This window comes from Gadus morhua, chromosome 21, assembly GCF_902167405.1.
Source record: "Gadus morhua chromosome 21, gadMor3.0, whole genome shotgun sequence".
NCBI lineage: Eukaryota > Metazoa > Chordata > Actinopteri > Gadiformes > Gadidae > Gadus > Gadus morhua.
This window is the reverse complement of record NC_044068.1, coordinates 18,001,040-18,018,900: the sequence shown is the minus strand read 5'-3', so window position 1 is coordinate 18,018,900 and position 17,861 is coordinate 18,001,040. Positions and strand designations below refer to the sequence as shown.

The 17,861-nt window shown below is 46.9% G+C and overlaps 3 protein-coding genes and 1 long non-coding RNA gene across 4 annotated transcripts in view; 1 reads left to right on the top strand and 3 right to left on the bottom strand.

Annotated features, from left to right (window-relative positions):
- Window positions 1-1,711: 1,711 nt before the first annotated feature.
- On the bottom strand, window positions 1,712-7,012 carry slc30a1a (solute carrier family 30 member 1a). Its single transcript, XM_030345275.1, has 2 exons — window positions 5,987-7,012; window positions 1,712-4,398 (listed from the first exon to the last, which is right to left on the bottom strand). Exons 1-2 carry the CDS (start codon window positions 6,600-6,602, stop codon window positions 3,509-3,511), a joined length of 1,506 nt encoding a protein of 501 aa, XP_030201135.1. The 5' UTR covers window positions 6,603-7,012; the 3' UTR covers window positions 1,712-3,508.
- A 1,042-nt stretch (window positions 7,013-8,054) lies between these two features.
- nek2 (NIMA-related kinase 2) lies at window positions 8,055-12,659 on the bottom strand. The gene is made up of 9 exons (XM_030345276.1): window positions 12,354-12,659; window positions 11,948-12,165; window positions 11,388-11,628; window positions 10,524-10,606; window positions 10,301-10,427; window positions 9,829-10,072; window positions 9,476-9,530; window positions 9,295-9,371; window positions 8,055-8,952 (listed from the first exon to the last, which is right to left on the bottom strand). Exons 1-9 carry the CDS (start codon window positions 12,456-12,458, stop codon window positions 8,744-8,746), a joined length of 1,359 nt encoding a protein of 452 aa, XP_030201136.1. The 5' UTR covers window positions 12,459-12,659; the 3' UTR covers window positions 8,055-8,743.
- A 790-nt stretch (window positions 12,660-13,449) lies between these two features.
- LOC115534208 (uncharacterized) lies at window positions 13,450-17,261 on the top strand. The gene is made up of 2 exons (XR_003974298.1): window positions 13,450-13,504; window positions 17,088-17,261. It is a non-coding gene; the product is annotated as an uncharacterized LOC115534208 (long non-coding RNA).
- lpgat1 (lysophosphatidylglycerol acyltransferase 1) overlaps window positions 14,670-17,861 on the bottom strand; it is a 33,642-nt gene continuing 30,450 nt past the window's right edge. Inside the window, exon 8 of the mRNA XM_030344999.1 lies at window positions 14,670-17,824. Coding sequence (XP_030200859.1) covers window positions 17,673-17,824 — 152 coding nt within the window. The 3' untranslated portion in view covers window positions 14,670-17,672. The remainder of the gene's footprint in view (window positions 17,825-17,861) is intronic.

The following is a 17,861-nucleotide window of genomic DNA, read 5'->3' as shown; positions in this document are numbered from 1 at the left end:
ATTCAATTTCCACGTAAGTTAACTAAGTCTGAGATTTTTAGTAAGCCTATATTGTCAGTTGAGGACACAATAAAGATAAAATGAAATGCACACCTTATCAATACACTTCTATTACATTTTCTTAATTTTCTTGTTATCTTACATTTGAATATAATGTTTTTTCCTCTCAAACGGATGTATTTTTAAGCTCCTTTCACAAATCATTTCATCACCTCACATGAATAAATTGGGAACAGACCAACATTAGGCATGTTTAATGGGTTTTGTCACCTGAGCAAGATCCAATCAAATCCTAGTGAATGAAATCACGTTCCCTACGTTTCTTCCTGTGGTCATTTCCAGGTTTACTCCCAATTACCTCCCACTAGGTCAAGGTAGACTGATGTCAAGCACCTTTTGTTTTATGTGACAAGGCCCTCTACAAACACAGTTAAGAGATCACCGTGACCTTTAAGGCAGCAGTTGATTTGCGGTAAGAGAAGATATGGAGATTGGTGAAGTGAAGCAAGGGATGACAACTTATGACAACTGATAACATTCAGTGTGTTCTGGGGGCTTATGATGCAGACAAATAAAGCCTTGATCAAAAATTAACCTTGATTAGGTTGGTTTATTATCTTATTGCTGACAATTAATGAGTATTTTCAATTACTATCAAATTATCTTCGTTTTTTTTACTACACCTACGCATAGCATTTTGTGACCATGGCGAAAGAATGGTGTTGGCTGATGTGAGAGGAGACTGAAGCAGCAACCCCCTCTCTAAGAGCCCGTACCGGGGGAGGGGCTGGAAGGGATGGGCGCCATAGAATAACATTAGAGGGAGATCGAGATCGATCTGGAGCTCAGCTAGAGCGGCCACGCCATATGTCTCACACCCCATGAGTCCTTTGCGGACTCTCCCACAAATCCAGTCCAGTAAGTAGAGGATGGGGTGGTGGGGTTTAACGCAACCGTCTGAACGCCTCCCCTCCACGGCGGGGGTTTAGGTGTGCGTCAGGGTCAGTTCACTCTGGCACTAAATGGATTTGAACATTGATGTGCGGGGGGCCGGGCTTAGCCGCACCGTGGCTTATACGTCTGTGTACACAAATGAGAACCTCGCCACCAACAACCTTTTTGGTTCAGTAACAAACCAGACCACGGCCTACAGTGGATCCCTCCATTGTTACCCCCTCTCTCTCTCTCTGAAAGGTGCACACTGCAACTCCTGGCATGCACTGCTCTCTGTCCTTATTGTCTGTTTGTGTGTGTAATGAGAGGGGACAGGGAGCAGGGAAAGCTATGCTAAGGAATGCTGGGTAAAAAAGAAAAGAAAAAAAGGCTATGGTGCTGGCCGGTCATAGTGTGGAATGCCCTCTGGGCCCCTTGCATAAGTCACCCCGGGCCATGGAAGTGGTGGCTGACAACCAGAATAGCCTCATAGACCCTCATATCATCTCAGTGGAGAGAACACCAGTTTTGAGTTTCCTATTCTGGTAAAGTCCGTTATTTTAGTTTAGTCTCATTTGGTGGACCGAGTGAGTTGTTTATTAGTAAACTGCAATTTAAATAGAGCCCGTGTGTCTTTATCATGGTGGTGGATGATTATGAATCATGTCTGACAGAGCTGGATTCATCCACACGTTCTTTCAATCATCACATGAATCCTTTAGAATATTCTTATTTTTCTTGCTGCAGAATCCAAACATGAATAAGTCAACACAAGATGTAAACGTAGCTGCTGTACTAAACAGTAATCCTTTCTTTATTACACAATGACACATTGAACAGGTATTGTATATATATTTATCAAAAGCACGAATAGCTTCTCACCAGTTGACATATCTAAAATATCCAAAAAAAGAAAATCCGACAATTTTTATGTTTCCATTTTGCACAGAGAGCTTCAACGTCTCAAAAGACATAGAATAATAGTAACCAAATATTACAAAGGAAGGAACGCATCAAAATGCATTTCCCCATTATATGCCTACATTGCATACACATGTATTGGAGTGGAAATCTGAAATGCATCTCTTGATTCACCGTCTATGGTGATTCAAATTTTTAAATGAATAGAATGGAACGTCTGCAGTATTTTTTATCTCTTTACTATTTCAAAAGGCCACAAGTCACAAATTTAACAAACAGCCTGAGAGGTAATGCTATGGGGATGCTCACTATGAACAGACACAGACCCTACGATGCCCCTAGTGAAGCAGCATCCAGGGCCAACCTTCTTAGGTATGTATATAGATCCAGCCTCTAATCATGCAAAGCCTGAGACAAAGCATCAGGAAAAACAAGAAAACAAACACATTGTGGATTTCGACGAGGTCCCTTCACATTATAAAAAAAAACAGTTATGGAGGAGGAAGTGACACAAAAGAATAGAAATACAGAATAGACACTGAAGGAATAGATCCGGCAGCGACAGACTCCTCTGGCTCACAAGGTGACAAACCTCCAATACTTTTCTGCGGGTGGACATGACAGCATGCGCCCTCTCCACTGCAGTGTATGCAGTGTATATGTAGTGCTCTCTCCCGGTTTGTTTTGCTTTAAAAAAAGGCAACAGGAGAGCAACGTGAACGTCTCACGACTCCCAAATGAGTCCAGAACATCAGTATTGGAGAAATAATAGCGCTGTAAAAAAAAAGAAAAAGATCACAACACATTTGAAGTAAGAGTTTCACGACAAAAATGATTTACTAAACATTCTCTTTCCAAAGTAAATGTCATCAAAAGGAGATTTTAAGATCATAACTCGTAACTTAAATACATAAATTATTAAGCAATACAATATGCTTCCGTTTGGGGCCAACGACCGAGTTGTCTCGAGCCTGCGTGGAGTGAGGAGGAGGAATTACAGCTCCTCGCAGCGATCAGCCCGCCAGCCAGAGGGACTCCAGACGCCTGACCCACGGGCGCTCTGACTTGCATTAGTAGTGTTTGACTTCTCTTTTGTAATATTAACCCTCTTTGTACAGGGGTGTTGGCTCCGTCCCTTCGATGCTTGCAGTGAACAGCTTTGGCACCAAGGACAATAGAGAATAAAAACACCATGGGAACAAGATAACGCTCCAGCACATGGTGTTAGGAGAGGGAGAATTAGAGGACATTGGCACTTTGTGCAGACTTCACCCCGCACTCGCTCGGGGGGCAATAGGACTCCTGACACATGCACCCATCACTACCTGAACTGCTGAGCCCACATAATAGAAGAGATAGACCAAGGGGGGTGATGTTGGTCAGGTGAAGGGAGGGGGGGGTCCAGCAGTAGGGCTAAAAAATAAAACAAGACATTGAAAATAGACTTCCATGTCAGGCCAGTGATCCGGTTTCCTTATACCAATCTAGTTGCAGGTACAGGTTGACCACTCACACACACACACACACACCAAAAAAATCAAAACTAGCAGGCAGTCAACAAGTCGCCCGTCAACTTCCTTTATTTCTTGGGGTTGCCCTCCCCCGGCCGCTCCGCTGCGGCGGCCCCTGGACCGCCGGGCCTCGGGGCGCCGTCTCACAGAAACGACTCCGCCTCCCGGGGGGCGGCGGCGGGCTCCGGCGTGACCACCAGCGGCAGGGCGGCCGCCTGCTCCGGGTCCTCGCTGATGACCTCCAGGGTGGCGGGGCTGACCTCCCGGAGCCCGTCGTCGGCCTCCGACGCCGCTTTCTTCTCGGCCGCCTTGTCGGCGGAGCCGCAGCACAGCTTGGGGGCGCACTGAGTCCGGCAGGAGAGCTCGCACAGGGAGTCGCGCGAGTCCGAGCTGAAGGTGACGAACTCGGGCTGGATGGTGGTGGCGTGGATGCCCTCGTCGTGGAAGAAGTCCTTGATGCGCTTGGCCACGTCCATGTAGGCCGTGGGGTCGTGGCACTTGATGTGCGCCGTGGCGATGATGCGGCTGCCGGCCAGCTGCCAGATGTGCAGCTCGTGGATGGCCAGCACGCCCTCCAGGCACAGCAGCTTCTCGTTGAGCTGGTGCATGTCGATCTGCTTGGGCACCGTCTGCAGGAGGATGAGCGCCGACTCCTTCAGCAGGGGGTAGGTGGTGTACAGCAGGATGAGCACCATCATGATGCACAGGGTGGGGTCCATGTACAGCACCCAGCAGGGGCCCGCCATGCGGTAGGCGCCGGGGTCCGTCAGGCCCACCAGGGTCTGGTTGACGTGCTGGTGGTCCGTGCTGTGGCTGTTGATGCAGGGGTTGAGGCAGGCCTCGTCAGGCAGGCAGGGCTGCCACACGAAGGTGAAGATGAGGGCGTTGACCACCACGATGACCGAGCCCAGGGCGTCCCCCAGCACGTGGAGGAAGACGCCGCGCATGTTGAGCTGCGCGGCCGAGCTGTGGTCGACGTCGTCGTACAGCGGGCTGCCGTTGGTCTGCAGCTCGGTGCCGTCTTTGCTGAAGTCTGAGGGGGGAAAGTGCGGTCTAAGTGCGGTTCATCGTATTAACAAACCCAACATGTTTGCAGGCACATAATCTTAGCCTTATACTGCAGCATGTTCCAAGAAAGTGCTTAGCCGCAACTCATAGATGACTCTTTGTTTTGTCCGTCCCAATAAGTACAAACAAACTAAACAATTTCCTACTTTACTCGCCCTGATTTTAACACTGAGGCAGTTGGAATTCCAAGCAAGAAAGAGGCTGTGTTATAGACAATTGTGATAATTTTGAATCCTGAATGCAGAGCAACATTTCAATAAGTCACGGCGTGACTTATTCTCCCACCAAGGGTTGGAGAGTGTGTTTTTTTCACTGGTGGTAACACAGGTCTGGCATTATGGTTGGAGCCAGGGAAGCGAGCAGTTTTAATTCTCGAATGTTCCTAAAAAGAGGATGTTGTGTACATTCTTATAACTGAGCACATTTTCAGAACACCTCCTACATTGTCCCCTCACAGCTTTTTTAAATGTTGCACTTAGAATTCAGAGTAACAACACAACCTATAACGCAGCCCCCGTCTTCACTTAGAATCCAAACTGTCGTCTAAAGGGCATAAGCATGCCCAGTAGCGTGTAAACACAATGTACACTTTTGGATTTGTTTGTTTGTGGGAACTATTTGAGAAGGCTACCTACTAGCCAGGATAGTTTGTTTGCACTTGAATTTGTTGGGCTAAACGAGGGAGCTGCTTAACAATGGGGTGCAATATAATGGAGGTCAGATGCCCTGCATCAGAACACGCACACACCACGAGAAGCGGTGAATTGAACTATAATCATGGCTGATTCAAGTTCAGGACATAAGGGACTTGGACACTTAACCTGTGGCCTTCACAGAACCAGCCGAGTCCTTTAAATCAGCAGGATAAGAGACTGAGGATGCCAGTTTGGAGCACTCTTACGGTTCAACCGGTTCTTAAATATGATAAGGCTGTTCATATTATTTACTTTTCCCATCTTAGAGAAACAAATGTATTACCAATATTATTATAAGGGGGGTTTTAGCTTATTCTTTCATTGACAAATGTTCTAGGGTTCTATTGCAATACATTACATCATATTCAGCTGAATTATTACAAATATTAATCAACTATTGTGTATCTCAAAAATACAGGTGAAAAACAAGTTCCAGAACTAATATTCAACCAACAAAGTTATTCAACGGTGTGCAACACAGCCTTATTCGGATAATCCTTGTCCACAACTCCATAGAAACTATCAAAAGCAACAATGAGTTTCTCCTCTCACAGTAATGTGTGTGTGTGGTCCTCAACGTTTTAAAGAGGATATGCTTTTGGACAATGAATCAAATTATTTGTATGTAATATTGTAACTAGGGATCACTGCTTGACACTTGGCCATTTGTTTGGACTTAGGGTTGTTGAATTGGTATGGGTTGAATTGTATTTTGCGTGCAAATCACATGACTAGACACAAACGTAAGATACTAATATCTTAACTTGCCTTTCTTGCTTGTCAATGAGGTAGCCTTCAATATAGGACTTATTACATTATAACGGTGTATGTAACCCCCCCAAAACCCTTTGGACTTACCATATCCACGGTTCTCTGAGTTGACCCCATTTGGACTGTTGTGGTCGACCACAACCAAGGTGTTTGTCTCGGACGACGAGGAATTTGGTTTTTCAGATTTGCAGATTTGACCAGTCTTTTTCTTGCCATGAGAGTGTCCGCCACTGCCGTGCGAGTGCCCATGTCCCCCACCACCACCACCGTGCGAGTGCCCGTGTCCACCACCTGCATGGCCGTGGAACAAGCACAGCCCCAGGAGGTTGACCAGGAGCCCCGCAGCACCGACCCCGATGACGATGTAGGGGCTGTCGATCTCGTTGGGCTCGGTGAACCGCTCGATCGCCTCCAGGATGATGGTGAAGCATAGCGCCGTGAGGAACACCGCGTTTACCAGCGCCCCCATCACCTCCGCCCGGATCCACCCGAAGGTGTTCTTGTTGGTCGCCTGGGTCTTCTCAGCAAATCGCACGGCAACCAAAGCCACCAGCAGTGCTATAACATCCGACAGCATGTGGAAGGAATCCGACAGCATCGCTAGAGATGAAGTGATCCGACTGACGACCACTTCCACGATGAAGAACCCGAACGTCAATGAAAGCATGCATAGCAGCCGCACACGGTTCGGCTCACAAGCCATCTTCAAACACTAGGAAACGATCGATGAAACAATGAATAGGCTTGTTTTTTAACCTACCGGTAATCCGACTAATTCGACCGTTTTCATACAGATTTAACCAGTTTACCAGAGCATCCGCTAGCTAGCTGTGGTAGGGGTCCGTCCTAGCGAGCTAACTCCGCTAACGGGCTACCTGAGACAATACAAAGCGTATTGTTACACTAGCATCTCTACAAATAGCAGCATCCTTTGGCTAATTTATCAGACAAACACGCGTTCATTCGGTCACGAATGAATAAAGTACCACAGACAAAAAGTCCGACGACTTATGTAGACCTTAGTCAGCGCCGGTATATTCCAGAATCGTTGGCCGCTGCTCACCCGTTTGCAGACGGCTGAAACTTTGCACCCGAGCCGGTAAACTTTCCACACGGAACTGGGTAATGTAACGGACCCGCCCAGCTCCTTGACCATTGGCTGGTAGCACGCTAGCTGGTAGGGGATTGGTCCGTTGCCGCTAATGGTTGGGACGTACCACCCGGGCGACAGGGTTGCTATGCGCCTCTGCATGCAACGCATCTAACAAACAGTGTTGCCAGATCGAGCCAGATTTGGCTGCAGCGGGCTGCAGCCAATGTTGCCAGATTGGGCGGGAAATCGGGTCCAATCTGGCAACGCTGCTAACAAACAGACAGTCAGCATCGTAGGGCCATCATACAGTTTCTCCATTCCTGATTTAAGTCGTAGTGTAAAAGCTCCAAATTAACTTTCAATAGTGATCTATAATGCAGTTACAACCATAGTTTTCTGACTTTGCATTGAACAGTTTAGATTTAAATAAATATATAATGAAATTTAGCTTTATTTTATGATTTGGAATTTAACATCTGTGGTTTCGATTCGTATCGAATGTAAATATCCACCAAGTATTGCATTAAAAAAAAGAGGTATCTGTCCGATATATTAATACATATATTAAAAGGCAAATAAACTGTATGTAGAACAAACACACATCATTACTCACTTGGATATCAGGCTTTATCGTTCAATTGCGATACTTTGTTCCTATGGGATTTTGAGATGTGATTGCTATCAATCATCTCACCATTCTTTACATTGTCGGCTATAAGCAATCCACATTATTGTTAATAAAAGGGAGTCCTTTGATAAAAAGGGGCTGAGATAGACAAAAGAAAAAAAAACTATTTTTCCGCTTGCTTTACACTAGTAACAAACATGGGGATTCCAGGGGCATCTCAAAGTAGCCAAATCCTTCTAGATAGTCCATCTGGCAAGAGAATAAACGATTAAAAAATATAACCAGCCTGTTTACCACCTCAAGCGAATTAACCTATCCTATCTTCAGTCATATATAAATATATATAAGATCTGTCTCACTAGTATTCATATTACACTGAAATAACTTGAATGGAAATTTAGATGTCTGGGAATAAGCAGCACAGCAGTCAGGAAGCTATTTAAAGCTATAATAAACTGTGTATTTTGTGTATTTATGTAAAACATTATGGAAAAATGTGCATTTGCAATAAAGCATACAAAAAAAATTGCCCTTTCCCTCTGGGCTAAGCCCCGGATATTTCAGAAACCTAGAAACACCCCTGCTCGCTAATACTCTTGTATCCTATTAGGAAGAAGACCTGGAAATTAAAGTTAGAAAATTAGTTGTTATATTAATTTGGACATGACACCAATACATTTGGTTAGGTTAAATCTGACCTTTCATAATGGATCTTTATCTCTCTTAAATCCAAACAAGTTTGAAACATTCTAGGTTTCTTTAATGGAAACCACATACACACAAACGCACTCGGAATATAATTCACATCCAACCGACACCCTTCAAACCCAGAGAGTAATATTTATAAAAAGGCCTAAAAAGTCAGAGGAGGTCATCTAAAATGCATCAGACATCCACAGACATGAGCACACAATGGAATGAAAAAGGAAAATTCAAAGAAAAGAAAACTTCAAACATTGAAATGTGAAATTATTTGGGTTCAGTCTTCTGCACTGTCTTCACCACTAAGGTCCTATGTTACAAATAAATAAAGATCAAAACGAGTTCCCTGTCAAGCCATGGTAACCCAGGGCCCTTTGATTTGATTCAGTAGTCTTCACATTGTTATTTTGGTGGCCTGGTCTTAGCGGATCCCCAGGAACTGCCTGCTCCTTTGGTACGCCCGCTCCACCTCCCCCAGGGCCTGGGCCCGTGAGTCGGCCGCCTGCAGCCTCTTCTTCAGGACCAGCTCCTGGCAGCGCAGGGAGTCTCTGCTGCCAGGGCCCTGGTTCTCCTGACTGCGTCTTGCAAAGTGGACCTTTTTCTTGCCAGGGGAGCAGTCCTCGTCCAGATCTAGGACAGAGACAGTAGTGGAGTTACTTGTGAAGAAGTTGTGTGTGCAACTGTAATTTATCCAAAGTCTTCAAGAGACTCCTGCCTAACCCGACATGTGGCCGCCACCATGATGGGAAGACTCTTCCCAATGCACTCCCACCCAATGTTTGGCACATGTATATACAAAATAAAATCTTTATTTATATGGTTTAAAAGTATATAAAAACAAACATGACATCAAGTTAACACCCCCCCCCCCCCCCACCCCCAACCAACCACAGGTATAATTAATGGACAACGCTCTGGCTCAATTCTTGTCGAGGTTCAGGGGCTCCAGGGCTTGACGGGCCAGCCTCGTACCTATCTCCTTAGAGTACGGCCCGGCCAGGCCCTTCGCCTGCCGCAAGAGGTTGTAGTTCTTCAGCAAACTCTCCGCTCTGAAAGCATCAATAAGACGATAGTTAGGTTGGATCATCAGAGCATCCCATTAGAACTTTGGAAGAGTTTGGACCCGAGCTCAAGAATAACTGCTTTTATTTACCTCGCAAGCTTCACGTCAGACAGTCGTTCGCGGACACACAGCTCCTGCTCCCGCTCTGCCATTAAAGAGTTGAGACCACAGAAACCCCCAAAACACATGAACATACGAAGAGGTAGCCACAATTGACAGCCTTCGAAACACAATTAATTCTGAGTGTGATACTAAAGCCTGGACCAAAGCTGCAAACGAATCCTGTCATATCAAGGATGACCTCCATCTTGGAAATGCCACAAAACGTTAGGATTGGTTCCATATCGTCCAGAGGTTTTTCGCAAACGCAGGACTGGTAGTGTTAAGTCTATGCAGAGTCTCACAGGTACATTTGGTACATACACGCACACACACACACTCACGCTCCAGCCTCTCCTCTCGTTCCTTGAGGGCCTGCTCCCTGTCTCGTAAGACCCGCTCCTTGAGTCGGAGCTCCGAGGCCGGTTCCGGCATGGCAACCCGGGACGCGGCGGCCTGGGGCGCGGCGGCCACGCACTCTGTGGACTTCCTGCGGACCCGCACCAGCGCCTTCCGCCGCTCCTCCCCCACCGTGTCGGCCAGCAGGCTGCTCTGGAGGATGGACTCCACCGAGGGCCTCAGGTAGTCCTGCCAAGGCGCCGCCACAAACCAGTGAACACAAGCGGCCAAATGCAGTACGCGAGTCAAGAAGACGATAAAAGGGAACGTTGTTTTTTTAGGACTGGTCAGTAATGCATCGGAACGCGACCGGGCCACGGACTATACTTCCATGTTTTTGACTGCATTAGGCATTGACACGAGAACATGGTCTTTGTGCCGTCCCATTTCCCCCCCCCCTTCAAATTAGTAGCAAACCTTTAAATGGAGCATTCGGGTCAGCAGGGCGTTGAGCCCGTCAGAGTACCGGTAAGGGATCCTTGTGAACTGGCCCTTGCGGATCTTCTCTGCCAGCTCCTTCTGGTTGTAAGCAGTAAAGGGAGGTCTAACCGGGGCGAAAAGACACCCATCAACATTACAAACCGCATCCTATACCATTTAACATCCCGGAGAACCATTTAGAGAGCGAGGAAAAACTTACGATAGAGCGCAAAGTTCATACAGCAAACAGCCGAGAGACCAAATGTCTGACTTCTCGTTGTAAGACATCCGGTTGATTTGTTCCTGAAAAACAAAAAAGCAGTTGTAGAGTTAAAGTTCTGGAAATTTTTACATTCCTAAATTTGACATGGAAGACAAACAAGTTGTCTAGAACTGTTGACTTTATTATTGTGAAATAGTTGGAGAATGTTAGATGTTAAGGACTGGGTAAACAGAACACAGGAGAAAACAAAAAAAGTCCTTGTTCAAACATCAAAGAATAGACGAGTATTAACGTGTTCCTTGCCCAACATTATAACACTGATCTAAGGTGTCATAAAAGAAAGGCACAAGGATAGGGTTCAGCTTTCACTGGGTGTTCATAGGAAAATAAAACACTTCAGCATTCTTTTTTCCACGCCCGCCCTAAGCATATGGATCAACATTGACTCGGAAGGATGTTAACAAGAATCCAAACGAAGTTGACCCCAAATGAGTGAACCATTGATGCAGTTTGGTAGATGGATAACCATCAATTTTGTGACAAGGATATAAAAAGTCCAAATTCAAGTGTATACTCGATGAAAGAACACATCTCGACAATGGCTTTTGTTTCTCTGGTTGCAGATAAGAGTTCATGGCCTCAGCTCAAGTTTCAAGCTTTTCAACTACAATTATTTCTCCTGGGTAACAGAGTGCTCAACAAGATTGTCCAGTTCCCTGCTCAGCAGTTGTGACTCATGTTCGGTTTTGTCAAGTCACGTGAATTTACTTTTAAAAGGGAGAGAAAAAAACAAATAATGGAAAAGCTAAAGAAGACTTCCAATTGAACTCCGGCACATCACGGGACTGATAGGCCACTCACAGGAGACATGTAGTAAGGCGTGCCGACAAAGGTCTTTGCGAAACTGGTGTCATGGTTTAGGATCCTAGCGAGTCCAAAGTCTCCCAGCTTGACGTTCTGCTTGACGTCCAGGAAGATGTTGGCGGGCTTCAGGTCCCGGTGCAGCACAGTGGCGCCACCGTCGCTGCGCCGGTGGCACTCCTTCAGGGCCAGCATGAGCTGGGCCATGACCCGCAGGACAAACTGCTCCTCCAGATAGCGCCTGGAAGGAGAGGCGCCACGAATGCACAGAGCTCAGATGCATACAATGAAGGGGAAAACTTCTTAGCGGATGCATGTATTGGAAATGAAACATCTAGCAAAAATAAACAGTCCCAAGATATACACTACATTATAGACAAGAAGTGTAGTAGTGTTATGTTCATAAAAGAATATTTGAGTGTACCCCTTTTTTATTTTTTGAAGAAATGATATTTGAGAAATGATGACCATTGATTGCATACACCTGATGCATTGCATATCAGGTGAAGGCAATATAGGCCTACCTGCTGAAAACACCATCAATACAACCACCCCCTCACCTTTCCTTGATGCACTTGGCGACAAGAGTGGAGAGGTCGCCGCCTTCACAGTACTCCATGACAATGTATAGTGTGGTGTTTGTCCTGTCGATGATGCGGTCGTAGTACCGTACTATGTTTGGATGCTTAAGTTCCCGCAAGAGGTTAACCTCTGAGACGAGCATTTGCTTTTCGTTCTCGCCCATGCTTCCGTAATCAAGCTCCTTCCACACCAGAAGCTGTAGGTAACACAGGTATATGAGAGCAAAATGATGATGTTTGAGGGTGCACCGTCGACAATTACGTGAATGTTTGTATACGTGCTCACAGTAATGAACACCATTATTACCATGCACCAGTCAATAGACTGGTGCATTCAGATAGATAATGTGGATGGTATGCTGCGTTCGGCAGCATTGGTACTCACCTTTTCGTCAGATTTCCTTATTATTTTCTGACATTTGCCATAAGAACCAGATCCTATCGTATGCAAGACTTCGTAGTCCTCAACACGAGAAGGCATGCTGTTCATCAACCGATTGTAATCTAAGAAAGGCTATTTAGTTACCATGGACTTGGCCTGATAAACTATTAGAAACACCTTAACGTATCAATTTGTTTATCTTAAATCCAGCGGATGTTAGGTGAAACCAATTGTATGGTGATAATAATGGAGTCACAAACAGGTAGGCATGTGATCGTTGCCGAAAACAAAACAGAAACGCTGTTTTTAAACTGGTGCCTGAACTCTCTAAGCTGATTGGTTATTTCTCGAGTGAAGCTGAATCCTGATTGGCCACAACAACTACACAGTTGCCAGGTTGCGAGCGCCTGATACCGCGAGAGTTTAGCAGGTATTTCAAGAGGATGTCTGATTTCTGTCCACTAGGTGGCAGCAATAATACGCACACTTTTACCTGCCCAGGATCAGCGAATGACGTAATTGTTGAGGCGCATCGTTGTTCAAAAATAAGAATTACAACACACGATAACGGAAGTGATTAAAAGGGGTATTTCCCGTACCTTGTATCTTGATAACCTTGATGTCTCTGTTGTGTGCGGCATGGCCCATTTAAGATGTCAAGCATACTCAATTAAAATACAACCAAATCATTATTGTGGTGTATTGGTTTAAGTTAAAGTTAGTCTTGTAAATCAAAAGTCTATACTTTTTTCAGTCATTCTCAAACAGTGATACAAAAATATCAAAAATGGCGAGCCACAGCAAGTGAAGCAGTGGCGAGCACTGCTTAATTTATTATCGAGAAGAGTCCTAGTTGGAGGCCCCATTAATAGCTCCGAAGTCTCAATGCCTTGCTCAAAACAGTAGACATCCCGTGGCAAAGTTGGGGAAACCAAATCGTTACGACAAACTATGTATATTAGATAAGCACTGAATGATCATCATTCAGAACTTAGATTTTCTTTTTGGTCATTTAAAAATAGGGACGCGCGCGCGCGCGCGCACACACACACACACACACACACACACACACACACACACACACACACACACACACACACACACACACACACACACACACACACACACACACACACACACACACACACACACACGTCATAGTTTAGGTCCGTCTTTGCATGTGAAGTGCACCTGTTTGGCCAGGGATCGGCAGCATACCTGTCTGCAGGATTGTGGACCTGCTGTGGACCTACACATATTACACGCCTTTGACTGAAGAACATGATCATGTCCATCCAAAACGTGATCCCCGTAGGCTACACGTGTGCTATCGAAGCACTTGAGGAGGGAGAGAGGGGGGTGGGGGTTAGGTGACATTCAGCTGCCTAGCCGAGAGCACAGAGGCTATTTCTGGAGTGCGTTCGCGGGTCACCCTGGCCATCCCTGGCGCAGCTGGACGCCAGTGTCTCTCCTCGTGTCAGGAGGAGACGCCGTCTCCTCCATCGTCCACCAGCCCCTTCTCCTGCAGATGATTTCATGCCCACACTTGTGCATCAGGCCCCGTTCAAGTCGTGGAATTGCGACGTCTCCAAGAAGTGATTGGCTCTAATGGCTCTCTGTACTCAGGCGTGTAGTGTGGTGACATGTGACAAGCTGACGCCAAGATTTATTTGTTTTAAGCTTAGGGGAAGTTTAAATACATATGTTGACGCATGCAAACAATTAGCCATGTATTAGGTGTCTTATACAATGTCGATGTATTGTGTATAATAACAGTTGTGTGGGCTGGACTATGCATCAAACCCCATCATGCAGGCCATACACAACCGCACAAGTGGAGCCTCTCTTGTTCCCGGAGAGGTGATGCACTGAGCGGTTCAGGTCGACCGGGTTTCTGTTTCCCAGGCTGAAATCAGAGCACCGTGGAGTAAGCTGGCGGTTAGTGACAGATACCGACCCAGGTTTAAACAACAGCCACGGAGCAGAGTAAACACACGTTTCAATTACCCGGAGACAGGTTCTGGGGACACACATCAGCAAATTACGATGTGGGAACTCGAACAAGGCCCATGAGCCATGCCACTGTACCCAGTCAGTTTAATTAATTAGGGAGTCATGCAGCAGTTAAAATAATCCCTTCAAACAAATACAAATGTACGTTTTCATGCTCTCTGCCTCAGCTTAAGGCACTTTCAATGAAAGATTATGTTAAATAATGACACCCATCCAAATAGTTTGTTGTATTGTAACCAATAGTGGGAAGCTGGGACACAAACACACACACGCACACAAAAACAAAGAACAAAGATGGACGGTAAAGATCATTTTGATGTTTTATTCCAGCACAAGGTCTCTGTGTTGTAAAATGGCTGTGTAGCTAGGAATTAAAGGAGAAGTACAAAATGGAAAAATTACAGACAATTCTAGTATCATTTGTTTTTAATTTCTATTGTGTTCATTTCCTATAACCATATCTAGGAAAAACCTCCCCCTGCCCACCATCTCTGCCTTCTTTGGAAAAGCGGCCTTGGGAAGAAAAATGGAAAATAAACGACTTGTGGCATCTCCTATTCATACCGGGGAACATCTCAGGGTGGCAGGACGAATAGACACGTTTCAGTCTAGCCCCGAAAAGGGTTTCACATCTACCTAGTCAGGTAGCCCTCTGCATTTCATACACAGCTCCTACATGTATACTCCCCCTGAAAGGAGAGGGGTGGGCTTCAATGCAACCTCATTGCATTTGTGTATCCACTTCATCTCCCCCTCCCTGGAGGCGGTTCCTCCTGCTGCTCGTCAGGAGAGCAGGGTCAGAACCTTTCACATTGACTCTCAATACAACATCGCCGCATCATTGCTGGGCCCTGTGTGAACTTCCCTTTACAAAAACGCCCCAAATCAAACAAAAAAAAATGAAAAGGGGAACAACTATTGCTTTCCTCTCCTGGCCCAGTTACAGTGTTGGTACCCCCCCCCTCCCCCTCCCCTCCCCTCCCCTCCCCTCCCCCGCATCAGAGTGAATGTAGACTGGCAGCATGGGACTAGGCTCCAGGCTGTGTGGTGGGTTGCCTCTTAACAGTCTATAGCCATCAAACGTGTTTTTAGGGGCAAGCTGGAAAGCAAAGATATCCCACAGAATCCTACATGCACAAGCCTTCATCAGTGTTTTCACTCTTTGATGCTCCGGGCTAGGCGAAGGAAGGGGCGGGGCTCAACTTTGAACTGGGCCCGCGTGTCATTGGACGAAGAGACTGGCCGTCTCTCAAAACGGACTTTTTGTGGCATATAGTAGCGTCCTAGTTTGGTGTCACCCCAAAACAAGAAAAGAAAGATACAACACTGGACACAGGGGAAAACCTTGCCTTTTTCTCTTTTAAAACATTCATGATAATTTAAAAAAATAAAAACAATCTGAAATAATAAAAGCTGAGTGCCGACGCGTGACACAACCTTGCAGTCATTGATAGACAAAGAGATCCTTCCTCTTCTTTGTTATGTACAAAATTAAACATACCATAACAGGGGTACGACGGTTCAAGTAATTTAAAACAAATGAAAACACTCCGCCACGGTGAGCTGTCCTCGCACTCTGACGCCACAGAGCAACACAACATTAATTTGTATAGATAAAAAATTTAAAATAAACAGGGAGCAGGTTGGTTCGGGGAGGGAGGGGGTGTTGAAAGACAACCACACAAACACGCACGCACGCGCTCTCCCACACACACACACAGACACACACACAAACACACTCACATAGGCAGGTTATGCTGTACATTTACAGAACTGACACCTAGGTTTTAGTATGCTGAACATTAGGGTAAGCTTTTCTATTAAGAATGATCCTTTTCCTTTTTTGCCCACCCTCCTTTCCCCATTGTCCTTGTCCCTTAAACGACACTAAGCGTATGGCTTAAATATTTGTAAAACTAGGCGTTCCCAGTAGGAATCACCTCTCTGGCGCTGCCTTCAGTCTGGCGTGGGTTCGAGTCGGACAGCTACTCTTAGTTTGTGTAGCTGCACATGGTTGGAGAGTGTACGTGTGCACGTGTGTGTGCGCGTGTGTGTGTCCTGTGCATGGCGGGCAGACACTTAATAGGGAGTGGGCGGAGGAGGGGGGTCCTCTGCAATTTTCTCCAGTAGCGGGAAATTGGAGCTGGCAAGAGTTCTGCCCTCGTTGAAGTCATGCAGTCGTTGGCCACTGATTGTGGCCGTGGCCACTGCCCCGGGACGGGCCTGGCACACGGGCACCGGCCTCGGGGCCCAAACCCGAAGTCGTGAGAGCCAGCGTCCCTTCAGGGCCGAGCGGTGTAAACAGGAGCCCTCCCTCGCTCCCGGGGGAACTCGGAGCCTAATGACAACACACACTGTGGCCCTCGTCACAGGGAGCACAACGTATGGAGGCCAATAGATGTGTAGTGAGAGAGAGAGAGAGAGCAAGAGAGATTTTTTTTCTTTTGAAAGCAATTAAAAAACGTCCAGAGCTCCAGGTGAGGGTCTGTCTCCCAGGGGGGTCGTCAGGGGGGGACACGGGGTGGGCAGTATGGATCCTTAGTGCAATGAAGAGACCCCCGCTGGTCGGCCGTGGGAGGGGGGTCTCTGCAGCCCCCACCGCGCTCAATACCGATGGCAACAGGCTGAGACTAAGACAGAGAGCAGGATCCAAGGGGCTTCTTCTGGTCCGGCCCGTACGATTTAGGGCAGGCATTACGCTTTTTTACTAACTTCAGAACACAGACACACACACACACACACACACACACACACACACTCACACACACAATCAAACACACTTAACTGTAAAACTATCACGGGTAAAGCCCAGGGAGATTGACAGATAGTCGAAAAAATACTCCCGGGGGAGTCCTGAGCCTCATATGTGATGGGGGGGGGGGGGGGGGGGGGGGGGTGGAGATGTAAACATTAAAGCGTTACTTTTGACGACAAGTGTGAGAGAGGAGGATGGGCCGCCTGCTGGGGCGGGCCGGTGGAGTGTGTGAGAGTCAGTACTTGTGTGTGTCTAAACATGAGCAGCCTTATAAGAGGCTTGGGTGGGCTTTCATTTTCTTATTCATGTGTAGTTTTATTCCGTTTACTTCTTTTCTATGATGCCCCCCCCCCCCCCCACCAGTGTCTCTCCGGCTTTTTCGCAAATGTACATTCATCCATCGTTGGGGAGGGATTGGTTGGGGGTGGCGGGGTTGGGCAGGGCAGGGGGGGGTGGGGGGGGGGGGGGTCTAGTACAACACTGGGCCACACATCCCACTGATCCTGAGTCTTTCCCATGGTCCCTCTGGAGGCCGTCGCCCTGGCGACTGTGGCTCAGAAAACCCAGCAGTAGGCGTACTGGAGGACCCGGTACCACATGTAGCCGGAGGCGAAGGCCAGCGACTGGATGAAGCACAGCCACACCGGGTCCAGGGTCATCGCCCGGGAAGGCATCTCCTTCTGCCCCTTGGCGGGAGGAAAGGAGCCTGTTTGGGGACGGAGGGGACGATCAGAAACCACGCC

What these genes read in the sequence shown, in the direction of transcription:
- slc30a1a (XM_030345275.1), bottom strand. Translation starts at nt 6,602, where the DNA reads ATGGCTTGTGAGCCGAACCGTGTGCGGCTGCTATGCATGCTTTCATTG. An exon ending in CTCAGAGAACCGTGGATATG is followed by an intron (nt 4,399 to 5,986) that starts GTAAGTCCAAAG and finishes TTCCCCCCTCAG; the next exon opens with ACTTCAGCAAAGACGGCACC.
- nek2 (XM_030345276.1), bottom strand. Translation starts at nt 12,458, where the DNA reads ATGAACAGCATGCCTTCTCGTGTTGAGGACTACGAAGTCTTGCATACG. An exon ending in GCCAAGTGCATCAAGGAAAG is followed by an intron (nt 11,629 to 11,947) that starts GTGAGGGGGTGG and finishes CTCTCCTTCCAG; the next exon opens with GCGCTATCTGGAGGAGCAGT. An exon ending in ACGAGAGGAGAGGCTGGAGC is followed by an intron (nt 9,531 to 9,828) that starts GTGAGTGTGTGT and finishes CTTTAATGGCAG; the next exon opens with AGCGGGAGCAGGAGCTGTGT.